The 15,713-nt window shown below is 36.1% G+C and overlaps 1 protein-coding gene across 3 annotated transcripts in view; it reads left to right on the top strand.

Annotated features, from left to right (window-relative positions):
• Positions 1–13,952, top strand: part of LOC120862053 (NEDD4-binding protein 2-like) — a 56,907-nt gene extending 42,955 nt beyond the window's left edge. For all 3 annotated transcript variants that reach the window (XM_040238051.1, XM_040238053.1, XM_040238052.1), the window contains 4 exons: positions 2,383–2,571; positions 3,541–3,709; positions 11,910–12,033; positions 13,688–13,952. In XM_040238051.1, the coding sequence (XP_040093985.1) occupies positions 2,383–2,571; positions 3,541–3,709; positions 11,910–12,033; positions 13,688–13,733 (528 nt within the window). In that variant the 3' untranslated portion in view covers positions 13,734–13,952. The remainder of the gene's footprint in view (positions 1–2,382; positions 2,572–3,540; positions 3,710–11,909; positions 12,034–13,687) is intronic.
• The last annotated feature ends 1,761 nt before the right edge of the window (positions 13,953–15,713 follow it).

The following is a 15,713-nucleotide window of genomic DNA, read 5'->3' on the forward strand; positions in this document are numbered from 1 at the left end:
CAATTATCCTGCTTTACTTGTTAATAAGACCACTTATGGATAAACTTGTGTGCTCCTTTTTTTCTTTGACTATTTCACCAGAATTTAGCTGATAGGACTTGGGTAATTTTGGTGTTCCTGTGATCTGGTAGTGTGTACATGGAGCAGGAAGTATGTGGTACCACTGATGGCTGTGTGTGTCATGGGTAGGTGTAATATGTTACAAGATTCAAAGAGTGCAAGATGATGGTGAGACCTTCAGTGCCAGACTGGGAATAAAGATTACTTTTTCTCCTGATAATAGAGCAAGGCACTCTTGGTCATTATGGCAGTAGAGGAAGTGATTGGGAAGTGTGCTTGCTGAAAGTGGGAGATGGTTAGAAGATGTTGGAATCAAAGAGTTTGTGAGTTGTGGTTAGAAGATGTTGGAATCAAAGAGTTTGTGAGTTGTGTACACGTTGGCCAAAACATAAATTTGAATAAGTTATACTGGAGATAAGTTATACTTAGTCTTTCTCAAAAAAATGTAGGCAGATGTCACAACACTGATAAAAATATTGTTAAGATTTGTGGGCAGAACAGTCTGTCTTTGATATCCCAGGACCTTAAAGGACCAGAGATACTAAAAGAGAGTATCATGATACCGGTAACATTTTGGTTTCCCAGTTTTGTTCAAGAAACTAACATTTATTTAAAACTGTGTTTTGTTAATACTAGTACCTTTTCCCTTTAGTTGTTAATGAAATTTGCAAGTTTGTTACCTTTGGAAATGGTTTTAATATTACAGTACATCATGCTTTCAAGAGAATGCTGCTGCTGCTGCTGCTAAGTCGCTACAGTCGTGCCCGACTCTGTGCGACCCCATAGACGGCAGCCCACCAGGCTCCCCATCCCGGGGATTCTCCAGGCAAGAACACTGGAGTGGGTTGCCATTTCCTTCTCCAATGCATGAAAGTGAAAAGTGAAAGTGAAGTCGCTCAGTCGTGTCTGACTCTTCGAGACCCCATGGACTGCAGCCCACCAGGCTTGTGAATTCTTAGGAAGCATGTTTCACTTGGCCCTAGTTAGTGAAGTTATAGTAAACCATATCACTATGAAAGGGATATAAAAATAAAATTTGGTTTTATTTTAAAATGAGAATAGCTCTCATTATATACTTTTTTTTTTCCTTTCTTTTTTTGGGCCTTGCCACGTGGCTTGTGGGATGTTAGTTCCATGAACAGGGATCAAACCCAGGCCTAGGCAGTGAAGGCACAGAATCCTAACTATTGGACAGCCCAGGAATTCCCTGTTTTTTTTTTTTCTTTTTAAAAAATAAGAAATGAAGGGTCTCTTCCCAGAGAACCAAATGTGATTTGCATTTTTTAGTATAAATATCAATAGAGACTTTTAAGGCAAATATTTATATTTGTAGTATTAGGCACTATGGCTTTTCAAAGGTCATAAAAAGTGTTTTCTTTTTTTTAATCCCTTCTCTGCAAAATCTTTGGTTTTATCCAGGATACAAGCTATATACTCATAGACTATTTAAACATTAATATGAAAGAGTTAAACAGTAGTATGATTATTAGTGAGCATGACATAAGGATGTAGGGCCTATGAATATTCTTAGGTAAGGGAGAGTCGTGGGTATTGGTTGCAAAAATAAAAATATATTTACAGATTTTTGACTCTAGTAATGAGTTAGGAATGTGGTGACACATTTATGTTATTCTTTTTATTTGGTTTAGTGCTGAGGCTAATTTGCATAATTATTTTCATGATCTCATGTTTTAAATTAGAGTTATTTAGTTTAGTTTCTTTAAGTTTCCATATGGCTAACAGCTACTTGATCATATTTCAGAAAGCTCAAAAAGTCAACACTACCATAGTGGCTAGTTGGTTGAATTGATTGAAAACTGCCCTATGAACCTCCTTATGATTTTTACCTACTATCAGGCATGGTCAGTCCATATGCTCTTCTGTTTTCAAAAGAATATTATTCAGTTATTTTATTGATTGGTTTTTTAAAAAATATAAATTGAAATATGCCATTACTTCCTTCAGTGATTGGACTGACCCTATGAATGGGCTTGCAAACTAAAATTTGGAAAATATTGCATTAGATAAATGAATGTTATTCTTTGAATATTTTATATTCTCTCTTTTGGCTTGATTTTTTTATTGCAATAGTTTTAGAGAACTTTTCAACATCTCCTTAGATAAGAGTGGTTAAAATGGTATGAAAAAGTTAATAATGGTTGACAAGTGCATGACTTACTAGGAAGACAGTAGGGAAATATTGTCTGTTTTTGTAAGAAGAAAGATAAAAATTAGTAGAGCCCAGTTTTCATGTACAGATTTTGAAGGTAAAGATTGTGTGTTCTTTTCTTTGGGTTGTACTTATTGTGTAACACCTTACAGGCAAAGAAATTGAAAGAGACTGAAGATACACCAAGTGAATCATCTTTCCAGGACTTTGAGTACCCAGAGTATGATGACTACAGGGCAGAGGCTTTCCTGCACCAGCAGAAGAGGATGGAATGCTACAGCAAGGCAAAAGAAGCTTATCGGATGGGGAAGAAAAATGTTGCCACATTTTATGCCCAGCAGGTAAAGAGGAAAGCCAGTTCTTTTTTTATTTGTCATCTATGATGTCTGAATAATCTTGAAGGAGAGAATACTCGTACTGTGACTAGATGAAGTTATTCTGGGGAATGTAGATTATATTCTATAAGTGATGTAAAGTAGCCTATTCCATAAGAACTGTATGGTCTGAAAATTCCAACAGTCCCTAATCTCTTTTAGGTTGGGTTCTCTCATTCACTACTACTTCTAAACAGTTACAAGTTTTATGGAGGAAACACAGTGGAATGTTAGTATTGACCTTCCCAGGTGGGATTACAGAGAACGTGTGCTTTCTGTCATGCTTGAGTTTTTAGTTAGGTATCACTTTTCCTAGTCAGAAGAAAGTTACATTAATATCTTTCAGGGAAATAGAATTTCTACCTAGGCTCATTTGGCATGCATGTGCTCTGTCACTTCAGTCGTGTCCGATTCATTGTGACCCCATTTGGCATATTATTAAAAGAAACCTGATTGATTGACTTTTTGTTTTCTTGTGGTTCCACATAGCTTACTTTTTTATGACTGAGCAGAAAAAGTATCTAACTGGTATTACCTAGTGAACAATAATAGCAGACCTTAAGGGAAGGCTTCAGGGGTAATTCAAGTTGTTAAGAGGGTTGAGACTCAGGATTATCAAAAGGTAAACCACTGGATTCCTTCTTGAGATGGATGTTGTTTATTTGTGTCCCTCTTCTATGATTTTTGGATCAGAGAATGTGTTAGAAATGATGATCCAGTAGTTTAAGAACTATGTTATTAGTTCACTGAAATCCACCTAAATTTTTGGTGCGTATTAGGCTAATATTTGGTGCATATTAGCCTATTGTATTAAAAATTTTAGATTAATTTTTCCTTTTATTTTTTTTGTTCCACTGGGGGCACTGTTTGTTTTCTCATTGCCTACTAAGTAGCGGATATGAAAAGTGATCACTGGTGATATGTTTATATTTAAAGGGTAGTCTCCATGAGCAGAAGATGAAAGAAGCCAATCACCTTGCTGCCATGGAGATATTTGAGAAAGTCAATGCCTCCCTATTGCCTCAGAATGTTCTAGACCTCCATGGGCTGCATGTGGATGAGGCTATAGAACATTTGACGACAGTTTTACAGCAGAAAACTGAAGGTAGGACTGTAGTCATTACACAATTTCAATAGAAAGTATATCTTTGTTTATATTGATATAACTTGCAAATTCAAAAGGGAGTCTGAATGTGCAGGCTAAGGATATGTGTGCCACACTGATAGATGTTGGTATTAGACTTATTCTTCAAGAAAACCTTGGGAAAGAATTCTAACTGCCTTGGCCATTAACATTTTTATTTTCCTGCTTCAGTCATGTTTTTATTCCTTTGTTATACTGGGCATGTATATATATCAAACCAACTTTTGGGCCTCAAAGGGAGGGCATGATATAATCTGAGAATTCTCTGGACCTTTCAGTAATATTATATGTCTTTGTTTGTAGACATTTACTAGAGCTATTAGATACTTATTAGATGTCAGTTGCTCAACAGATATTTAATAAAATACAGAAGTAAATAAGGATTTAATAAAATATAGAAGTAAATAGGATTTTTATAGAATTATCATAAATTCAGGATTTCTGAGTGTTTGCATTATAATAGTGTGCCCTTCTCCCTTTCTGCTTGTATTTAGTCTTTGCAGGTCAATAGGAAAGCTGCTGCTTGCCTCTTAAAATCGTATTATGTACTTTATATACATTAAAGTATCTTGTTGGTTTATTATCTTGTTTCCTTTTCATCACCAGATGGTAGCACTTAGGAAAATTCAATCTTTGTAGTACCCAGACTAATAGTAGGGAATCATCTAATACTAGGGAATCATCTCCTTTTACCACTGCTAGGATATTTTGAATTCTCAACTTGACTTTCTTTTTATCTTCCATTTTATTGTGGAGACATAAAATCCATGCCTCAGCTCTTCCTTGTGGTTCCATCATACTGCTCTGTCATTGATAGCTGTATTCCGGTTAATTCGTTTATATATATTTTAGAAAGTTGTATACTATATAAGTTTATCAGTTCAACACAGTTGTATTATTAGTTCAATACTTGATTGAATATAATTGATATAAAAGGTTGAGAATTCATTTTTTTATCATGCAGACCATGTTGAAAAGGTTGCAGAGTAAAATAAGAACACCTCTGTACCCATGAGTATAAAGTAACAAGTGGTAACATTTTACTGTATGTGCTTCTTTATTTATTTTTTTTCTCTTACCTTCCTGGTGGAAATCAACACCCTTCAGTTTGCATTCATCATCAGTCTATTTGTTCCTTTTGTGAGTTTTAAAAAATCAACATATATGGTGTCACACTGTATCATCAGCCAAGTTCCTTATTTTCACCCAATCTAGTTTCAAGATCTACTCATCTTAATGGATTGTGTTTTTTTTAAATTATAATTGCTGTATAGTATTATGTGACCATGTCATAATGTGCCCATCTCTCTGTTGATGGGCATTTTTATTTTGCATATCAACGTATATGTCTACTCATCACTATCTTTTTTTTTTAGCTTTTTATATTGAAAAACTTAAAACCCACAGAGAAGTTGAATGAATTGTAGACTGACCAGTCAACATGTGGCCACATTTTTCTCTCTCTAAAATAGCTTTCTGCTGAACCATTTGAGAATAAGTTTTAAAGATTGTGGTGCTTTGTTTTTGAACACCTCAGCATGTTTATCACTTGAGGAAAAATTCATTTTCTGACACAATCACAATACATGATGACTTTTAAGACATTTAACATTGTTAACAAAGTGTTGTCTAATGTACAGGCCACACTTAGTATTTTCTAGTTGTATGGAAAGGTCTTATGTAGCTGTGCCATTTTCTACCCCCAATCCAGGATTCAGTCATGCATCCCATGTTCTAGTTGATGGTCCCAAGTCAGTAGCCTCCTGTGATATAGAGTAGTTCCTTTGTCTAGTATTTGTTTTCCATGTCATTGACATTTTTAAAGATTCCAAGTCAGTCGTTTGGTAAATTGTCGAACAATTTTAATTTGTCTGATTGTTTCTTCATGGCTAGATTCGGTTTAAAATTTTCTTGGTAAAAATGCTGCATAAGTGATGTTAGGTCATCCTTGGTGAACTCATTAGAAGACATATATGGTCAGTTTTCCCTTATTGGTGGTGTTTTTGGTTTCTTAGCTGAGATATAGAACTCTTATCATATCAGATTTTGCTTTGTAAATGTACCTTTTCTCCCTTTGTAATCAGTTAGTAAATTTTGGTGATTGATTCTTTGTGACTGTGTGAATAACTATTTTCATACAGCTGTTCTCATTTTGCCTTATGATTTTAGCATCCATTTATGATCCTTGTCTGAATCAGTTATTTTATTGGTGGTTCCATCAGTCAGTTCAGTCGCTCAGTCGTGTCTAACTCTTTGCAACCCCATGAACCGCAGCACGCCAGGCCTCCCTGTCCATCACCAACTCCCGGAGTCCACCCAAAGCCATGTCCATCAGGTCGGTGATGCCATCCAACCATCTCATCCTTTGTTGTCCCCTTCTCCTCCTGCCCTCAATCTTTCCCAGCATGAGGGTCTTTTCAAATGAGTCAGCTATTCGCATCAGGTTGCCAAAGTATTGGAGGTTCAGCTTCAACATCAGTCCTTCCAATGAACACCCAGGACTGATCTCCTTTAGGATGGACTGCTTGGATCTCCTTGCAGTCCAAGGGACTCTCAAGAGTCTTCTCCAATACCACAGTTCAAAAGCATCAATTCTTCTTTATAGTCAATTCTTTTTTATAAAGAAGCTCAGCCTTCTTTATAGTCCAACTCTCATATCCATACATGACCACTGGAAAAACCATAGCCTTGACTAGATGGACCTTTGTTGGCAAAGTAATGTCTCTGCTTTTTAATATGCTGTCAAGGTTGGTCATAACTTTCCTTCTAAGGAGCAAGCGTCTTTTAATTTCATGGCTGCAATCACCATCTGCAGTGATTTTAGAGCCCAGAAAAATAAAGTCAGCCACTGTGTCCACTGTTTCCCCATCTATTTGCCATGAAGTGATGGGACTAGATGCCATGATCTTCGTTTTCTGAATGTTGAGCCTTAAGCCAACTTTTTCACTCTCCTCTTTCACTTTCATCAAGAGGCTTTTTAGTTCCTCTTCACTTTCTGCCATAAGGGTGGTGTCATCTACATATCTGAGATTATTGATATTTCTCCCGGCAATCTTGATTCCAGCTTGTGCTTCTTACAGCCCAGCGTTTCTCGTGATGTACTCTGCATATAAGTTAAATAAGCAGGGTGACAATATATAGCCTTGACGTACTCCTTTTCCTATTTGGAACCAGTCTGTTGTCCCATGTCCAGTTCTAACTCTTGCTTCCTGACCTGCATATAGGTTTCTCAAGAGGCAGATCAGGTGGTCTGGTATTCCCATCTCTTTCAGAATTGTCCACAGTTTATTGTGATCCACACAGTCAAAGGCTTTGGCATAGTCAATAAAGCAGAAGTAGATGTTTTTCTGGAATTGCTCTTGCTTTTTCAATTGTCCAGTGGATGTTGGCAATTTGATCTCTGGTTCCTCTGCCTTTTTTAAAACCAGCTTGAATATTTGGAAGTTCACGGTTCACGTATTGCTGAAGCCTGACTTGGAGAATTTTGAGCATTACTTTACTAGCATGTGAGATGAGTGCAATTGTGTGGTAGTTTGAACATTCTTTGGCATTGCCTTTCTTTGGGATTGGAATGAAAACTGACCTTTTCCAGTCTTGTGGCCACTGCTGAGTTTTCCAAATTTGCTGGCATATTGAGTGCAGCACTTTCACAGCATCATCTTTCAGGATTTGAAATAGCTCAACTGGAATTCCATCACCTCCACTAGCTTTGTTTGTAGTGATGCTTCCTAAGGCCCACTTGACTTCACATTCTAGGATGTCTGGCTCTAGGTGAATGATCACATCATCGTGATTATCTGGGTCGTGAAGATCCTTTTTGTACAGTTCTTCTGTGTATTCTTGGTGGTTCCATAATGGTGTTTTTATAATTTGTATTCCTTCATACAAGGAAGGAAGTTTTATTAGCAGACATTCTTTGATAGAGTAGAGGGTTTTCCTCCCCCACTTGTTTTTTAAATATAATTTTGAAAATCTTAGAGAAAATCTAGAAAACAGCAACAAAGATCAAAAGAGATAAATACATTATTTAATCTAGAGAAAAGAAAAATTCCTATATAGAAGTATTATAAGGGAATATTTTGTCTATAGAGGATGAATACATCATTTACTCAATAAAAACTTGATGATCTTATATATATTCTTGACATCAAACATAAAGCAGTGAAAAAGACACACAACTACCATCTTTATGGAGTTTGCCATCTAGTAGAATAGATGATAGTGAATGACTAGTTACATAATTAGCACTGTGATAGGTTGCCGTGTTTCATTTAGCATAAATCCCCACATCCCTACATAGTTTTTTCTGCCCTGTGTCTTTATCCTTGTCTTGTGTTTTGCTTCTCTTCCATTTCTTTATGTTTATCTATGTTACCGCTTATTGACTTTCAGACTAAATTAGGCTGCCTATTAAAAACTTCTGCTAGTACTCCTGTGTATCACAGTATTTACAAAATCTTCTTATATAGTTGACTTTTTGCATGCGGGCTGTGCTGAGTCTTCATAGGTGCATGCGAGCTTTCTCTAGTTGCGACGAGTGAGGGCTACTCTTCATTGTGGTGTGCAGGCTTCTCATTGTCTCTCATTGAAGTGGCTTCTCTTCTCGTGGGGCACAGGCTCTAGGTGTGCAGACTTTAGTAGTTGTGATGCACGGGCTTAGTTGCTCCATGGCATGTGGCATCTTTCTTGACTGGGAATCAAATCCATGTCCCCTGCACTGGCAGGTGGATTCCTAACCACTGAACCACTAGAGAAGTCCCTATAATTGATTATTAAATGCCCATCTTTTTGGCCAATAATTGAATTAAAGATAATTATTGAATCATTATTGTATATTCTGCTTTCCATTCAACACTTTAAAAACCTTTTGAGTAAGTGACAGAATGAAGAGTAGATATTCCTCTCATTTTATAGATAAGGAAACTGATGATTTAGTAAGTTTAATAAAGTGGAAAATAGTAAGTGTGATTAAGGATACAGAGAATTGGAACCCTCATATATTGCCGGTGGGAGTGTTAAATGGTGCAACCTGTGGAAAAGGTTGACATTCCTTGAAAGGTTAAGCATAGAGTTACCATATGACGCAGCAGTTCTGGTCCCAGGCTAATTGAAAACACAATTCATCCACACAGAAACTTATGTATGTTCATAATAGCCCAAAGGTGGAAACAACCCAGATGTCTATCCACTGGTGAATGGAAAAAATGTGGTATATCGATACTGCTAAGTCACTTCAGTCGTGTCCCACTCTGTGCGACCCCATAGACGGCAGCCCACCAGGCTCCCCCATCCCTGGGATTCTCCAGGCAAGAACACTGGAGTGGGTTGCCATTTCCCTCTCCAATGCATGAAAGTGAAGAGTGAAAGTGAAAAGTAAAATTGAAGTCGCTCAGTTGTGTCCGACCCTCAACGACCCTATGGACTGCAGCCTTCCAGGCTCCTCCATCCATGGGATCTTCCAGGCAAGAGTACTGGAGTGGGGTGCCATTGCCTTCTCCAATATCGATACAGTGGAATATAATTAAGCCATAAAAAGGAATGAAATGTTGACACATGCTGCAACACAGATGAACCTTGTAAGGATCATGCAGTGTGAAAGAAGCCAGACACAAAGGGCCACATATTATATGATTTCCATTTATATAAATTGTCTAGAATAGGATCCATAGAAACAGAAAGTTCATTATTGTTTTCTGGGACTGGAAAGCCAGGGATGGAGACTGACTGCTAACTGGCACAGAATTTCTTTTTGAGATGATGGAATGTTCTGGAATTAGATCATGTTGATGGTTGCACAACATTGTAATGTACTAAAACACACTGAATTGTACATTTTAAAATCGTGAATTTTATGTTAGGTGAATTTTATTTCAGTAGAAAAAATTATGAGAATAAAAGAGTTAAATAACTTATTTAAGGTTCTACTTGGCCAGACCCAAGATACAAAGTCTCTCTGGAAGCCAAAGCCCATCTATGCACGCTACCTGTGGTGACCTGTAATTATGGTTGGTCACCACCAGATGGTAGTATTTTTTGAACAGAAACGTATCCAGGGGAACAATCTGTGGCTCTGTCCTACATTGCTTGTAGTTGTAAAAGCTGATGGTCAAAATTAGGGATGAATTATTAAAAAAAGAATTCTGACCCTTTTGTGTCTTCTGATTGAAATATATATATACCACAACTACCCATGAAGCTTTCTGCCCCCAAATAACCAGAAGCAGATAGATCTGACTTTAGATCTGACTACTGCTTTGGTGATGGACAGGGAGGCCTGGTGTGTTGCGGTTCACGGGGTTGCAAAGAGTCGGACACGACTGAGCAACTGAACTGAACTGCTTTGTTCAGATTTGTAGGGAATAGAGGAACATGTTAGATGACACCATGGGGATACAAAATCCAGACTGTAAATATTTAGGATAAACGATCTCATTTTTCCAACAAATTGAAAAACCCCATCACACAGTGGGAAGAAGAACCTTTTAAAAGTTAAGAGGTATATCAACCAAATACCCAGGGGTCAAATCCTGGTCTCCTGCATTGCAGGCAGATTCTCTACCGTCTGAGCCACCAGGGATGCCCTATGAAATATATCAACCAAATACAATGTGTGGACATGTTTCAACCCTGATTCAAACAAATCACAGTTTTTGAGACTATTGGGAGAAATTTTTAGCCATTTCTAGAAACGTTAAGGAACTATTTTTAACTTTATAAGATATGATTGACTCTTCCTGGTGGCTCAGACAGTAAAGTGTTGTGGTTATGTTTTTTTTTAGAGAGTCTTTATCTTTTAAAATATGTACTGAAATATTTATAGTTGAAATGATAGAAATCTGAGAAATGCTTTAGATGAGTTTAAATAGGAATTATAAATATAAGAGCAACATGTCCACTTTAATTCCAGACTAAATATTGCCTTGGAGATATGAGACTTGAAAAACAATGTTTGTGGATCTGCTAGAGTTTTATGGCTGGAGAAGGCAATGGCAACCCACTCCAGTACTCTTGCCTGGAAAATCTCATGGACAGAGGAACCTGGTAGGCTGCAGTCCATGGAGTCACTAAGAGTCAGACACAACTGAGTGACTTTACTTTCACTTTTCACTTTCATGCATTGGAGAAGGAAATGGCAATCCACTCCAATGTTCTTGCCTGGAGAATCCCAGGGACGAGGGAGCCTGGTGGGCTGCTGTCTGTGGGGTCGCACAGAGTCAGACACGACTGAAGTGACTTAGCAGCAGCAGCAGCAGAGTTTTATGGCAACTGAATGAACAGAGTATGGAATATTTATGGGTATATGTATTTTATGCTAAAGGTCATAACTTGTGCTATTTAAAACTGAGGAGCAAATATCTACTGAATTGTGAAATCAATTCATATTATAAACAGGTTTTTTGTTGTTGCTATTTTATTGTAGCTGTTACTTTCAGATTTATATACTTTATTTTCACAGGCTCATTTCCAAAGCAGGAGCTATGGTCTTTTAAGAGGCTCAGGTTCATTCTATATTTTAAAATCATCTATTTGGAAGACTTTCTTAAGTTAATAATTGATTATCTTTAACAGTAAGACTGCAGTCCATGCTATAATTAGTGGGTTTGCTAATGACTATTCCTGAGAGTTATAGCCTATAAAGCAGTTGCCTCATACCCCATTTTACTGACAAGAAAATAGGCACAGATAGGCTAAGAAACTTGTCCATGGTCCCAACACACAGTCAGTTAGTGGCAGAGCTGCTTATAATAAAGATCAAAGCTGTCTGGCTTCAGAGTATTTAGTAGAGTTGTTATAAAGATTCTTAGTTAATAAATATAAGTCACTTAAAGTGATGCCTGAATCCATGTGTGTAATAATTGTTCAGTATCGTTAATATTATTGTCATCATCATTATTTCAGAGGGAAATTCTGGTAGCACATGCATGTCTCTCTCCCCACAGAAGTTCCACTCAAGTCTTTAGGTGGATCAATTGCTATGAAGCTTCTATACTTAAAAGTATAGATGAAACATACATTTAAAAACATCAGTGTAGGACTTTTTGAAGTAATAAATCTTTAAATCCTCATGAAAACAATTTCATATGTGTTTGAGTAAAGATTCGTTTTCTGTTGCGAATGTAAGATAAATAAATTTTAACTGTTCCAATTTCTGTTGCAACAGAATTTAAGCAGAATGGTGGTAAGCCCTATCTCTCTGTGATAACGGGGAGAGGAAACCACAGCCAGGGAGGAGTTGCTCGCATCAAACCAGCCGTCATTAAATACCTCACAAGCCATAACTTTAGGTGAGTATAGATTTCTGTTATCGATAATGGCAGTTGCCCATATGCAGATAGTATACACTAATAATATGCTCAGAACAATTTGTTAAGATAGTTTACTAAATTTAACCACCTGATTTTAACCACAAATTCATGATTAAATTATCATATGTAACATCCCTTCTGGATTTCTGATGTCTAGTAAACCAGAATGGAGAAGGCAATGGCACTCCACTCCAGTACTCTTGCCTGGAAAATCCCATGGACGGAGGAGCCTGGTAGGCTGCAGTCCATGAGGTCGCTAAGACTTGGACACGACTGAGTGACTTCACTTTCACGCATTGGAGAAGGAAATGGCAACCCACTCCAGTGTTCTTGCCTGGAGAATCCCAGGGACAGAGGAGCCTGGTAGGAGGCCGTCTATGGGGTCGCACAGAGTCGCACACGACTTAAGTGACTTAGCAGCAGCAGCAGTAGTAAACCAGAAATGAAAGAAAAATTGTTTGTTGTTGAAGTAATCATTTGAAAAAACTATGTCTATCATAGATTTAAAATTAAAATATTCTTTTTTTTATGTTATTCAAGATAGTTAAATTATACATATCATCAGTTTAGTTCAGTTCAGTCGCTTAGTCGTGTCAGAGTCTTTGCGACCCCATGGACTGCAGCACGCCAGGCCTCCCTGTCCGTCACCAACTCCCGGAGTTTACTCAAACTCATGTCCATTGAGTCAGTGATGCCATCCAATCATCTCATCTTCTGTCGTCGCCTTTTCCTTCCACCCTAAGGTTATTGTTTAATTCTTTTAAAAAGAAGTACATGCTTGTGGATTTTGGAAGAATTTGGAGCTCCTGCTAAAATGTGGTTATAATTTGTATGTATTTAAACTTTAGTGGAAATCTCTAGTCAGTTATGAATTTATACATCTTCATAAATTAAGTGCCACTATTAGTCTTAGCTGGCAAATATGAAATATCCTTTTTCATTAAGTGATTATTATTCAGTAACAGCCAATGGCAAGAAAAGTTCAAGAAGAAAGATTTGTTGATGGATAGCTTCCCTGAGGAATCCCAGTACCCTCCTTCCCTTACTTCTAGTTTCAGTTATTACAGCCTGTTTTGTTTATGTCATGTAATAAAATGTTGGCTATGTTATAGAAAGTGGTCGCATTAATTCTGAGCATGAAAACAGCTGACATTTTAGGGTTACTTTTACAAAAGAAATAGGCTAGAACATTATCATATTGGAATTAATCGTCTGTTTTAGAGACTGATGGTGTTTCTTTAAATTAAATTTCACACTGAGGGGGTTTCATGTTCTGATAAATCAGACTTACCTATGGAAATTTCTTCTTGGTAGTCTTATAATGCAGAGAGAGAATGTAATTCAGACATCATCATATCCTTCATTCATTAACATCAAAATCAGGCTTGAGAATTTTAAAAAATCTTAAATTGTAATAACTGCTGTTAGGAGTAATCCCCAGCCTTAGTCATGTGTTTATTTTGACAGTAGATTAAAAAGAACACAAGCATAGATAGTAGTCCTTGATTTAACTTAAAGGAGAGTGCTTTGATAGTGAATATTATGTTTAGCATAGGTACTTAGAATTGGTTACAAGATATAGTTCTTAATCAATTTGAAATTTTTATCTTTAACTCTTTTTTCATTTTTGCAGATTCTCTGAAATTAAACCAGGGTGCTTGAAAGTCATGCTAAAGTAAAATAAACATCCTTGACTAAAAAGTGTGGAGGTTTGTAGCTTAAAATTAGTTTTATTTGAGTGATTTAGTCAATTTTATGTAAATGTATGTTTTATTAGTAGTGATGTCCAGTTAGAAAAACATGATGTTTTTCAAAATTCAAGAGAAGTTTAATTTTTACTGAATCAAATGCCAAATATGTTATCTATTAAAGATATTAAAGAGAATTTTTATTGATTACCAGATGTCTAAGAAAATTATCAGCTGTGGTTTTAAAGATTGAAATGCTCTGATACTTCCTCAGACAGAAAATGTTACCTTTATATTCATTGTTGTTTGACGTTTCGTAAAGTCTTAAAGGCTTCTATGAGAGGTATTTAAAGTGCTTTGAGATCTAGTAGTAGTAGTACAGAAAGAAAGGAGATCTAACAGAAACCTTTGAGTGCTTCTTGATTTCAAAACAATACAAAAAATCATTTTGCCATATTCTACAGGAAGGAAGACATTCTGTTGCACTTCTGCTTTGTATATGGTTGTGATCACTTACCTTTTGTTCCTTCTTTCTGGGTGTGTACATTTCCTAGAAGTGAAGTTAGGGTCTGAGATTATGTTACAGTTTTATACCTTCCATAGGCAGACAAGTTTTCAAAGAAGGAGTGCTGCTGTCTTCTAGAACTGCTCCGAGTCTTATAGCACTGCCTGTGTAAATCATATTTATTGAAGACAGTACTAAAGAGCTATATTTTGTATTTGAGGCATGTAATTTCTAAACTAGAGTAGGTCAAAATCCTATTAACTTAAAACAGATATAGAAAACATTTTTGATATAATCATAAAAGAAATTCTTACAATTTAAAAGTTTTTTACCTTTATTTTTAAAAAGAACCAACTTTCTGAAAGGAAACTTTCACTGACATCTTTTTTCTTGGTCAGCTTATAAAGCCCTGTTAGTATACTTGTCAGTTATAACTTCCTTTATACAAGTTTAGTGCGATAAAGTATAATTTTCCAACATGAGACACTGGCTTAAATAAATCTGACTTTGGATATAAAGGGTATTTTCAACATACATAGTTTTAGCAAACAACTGTATTGATTTTTGATAAGCTTAAAAATTATTTGGACTCGGTGATAGGATTTAGGATTGCGCTATTACTGAAAGAATTCCCAGAAGAACAGACATTTTAATGAAAATAAAATTTAGAAACATGTTTTTATATATCATGAAAGCATGCTTGTAAAAGAAGAGCCATATCATTGAATTTATTTCCATAAAAATATATGTTTGTTACTTAGAAATAGTAACTGGTGTTGAAGTATTATTCACATTGTTATGTTTGTGGTAATTTGTTAAAAAAAAAATGCCAACAGTTTGGCATATGTTTTTTGTGCGGTCTAGAAGAGTTGTATACATTAAAAATAAAACAATTCCTTTCAACAACTTTAATTATAAAACTACAACTGTTAATGAAATAAAACCTTTCTGTGTATAAATTGATATGATTTAAGAAATGTGTATAACAGTACTAAAACCTAGGATTATTCGAGTGTGTGCAGCTGCATACTCATTTTCTGTGTTTTTATATTTCCTCATCCCAGTTTAAAAAAAGACATCGCTTTTGAGTGCTTCAACTAGACTTTACTTCAGTATTTGTTATTATAATTATGATTAATATGGGAGCAGTCAAAAAGAACAAGAGGTGAGGTATTTTGTGGGCAGAAATCAAATGAAAGAACCTATGTTTTGAACTGTACCAACTCTAATTTTATGCTTTATTTTGGTAAATCTAGGGCATTTCTTCTTAATCATCATTTATAAATATATGGAGACATTTTGAACATTATAAATGTTTTTGTAAAGTTGTTTAGTACCAGACTGGCTTCTATCCCACTATCTAGCATAGTTTAAGCAACATGTAATTTTGAAAGAAATTTTTATAATGGCTCTTTTCTTGTTTTGCCTTTTTCTAAATCCTGTATGCCAAAGGTAAACAGAGTTTG

This window comes from Oryx dammah, unplaced genomic scaffold (genome assembly GCF_014754425.2).
Source record: "Oryx dammah isolate SB20612 unplaced genomic scaffold, SCBI_Odam_1.1 HiC_scaffold_3, whole genome shotgun sequence".
Classification (NCBI taxonomy): domain Eukaryota; kingdom Metazoa; phylum Chordata; class Mammalia; order Artiodactyla; family Bovidae; genus Oryx; species Oryx dammah.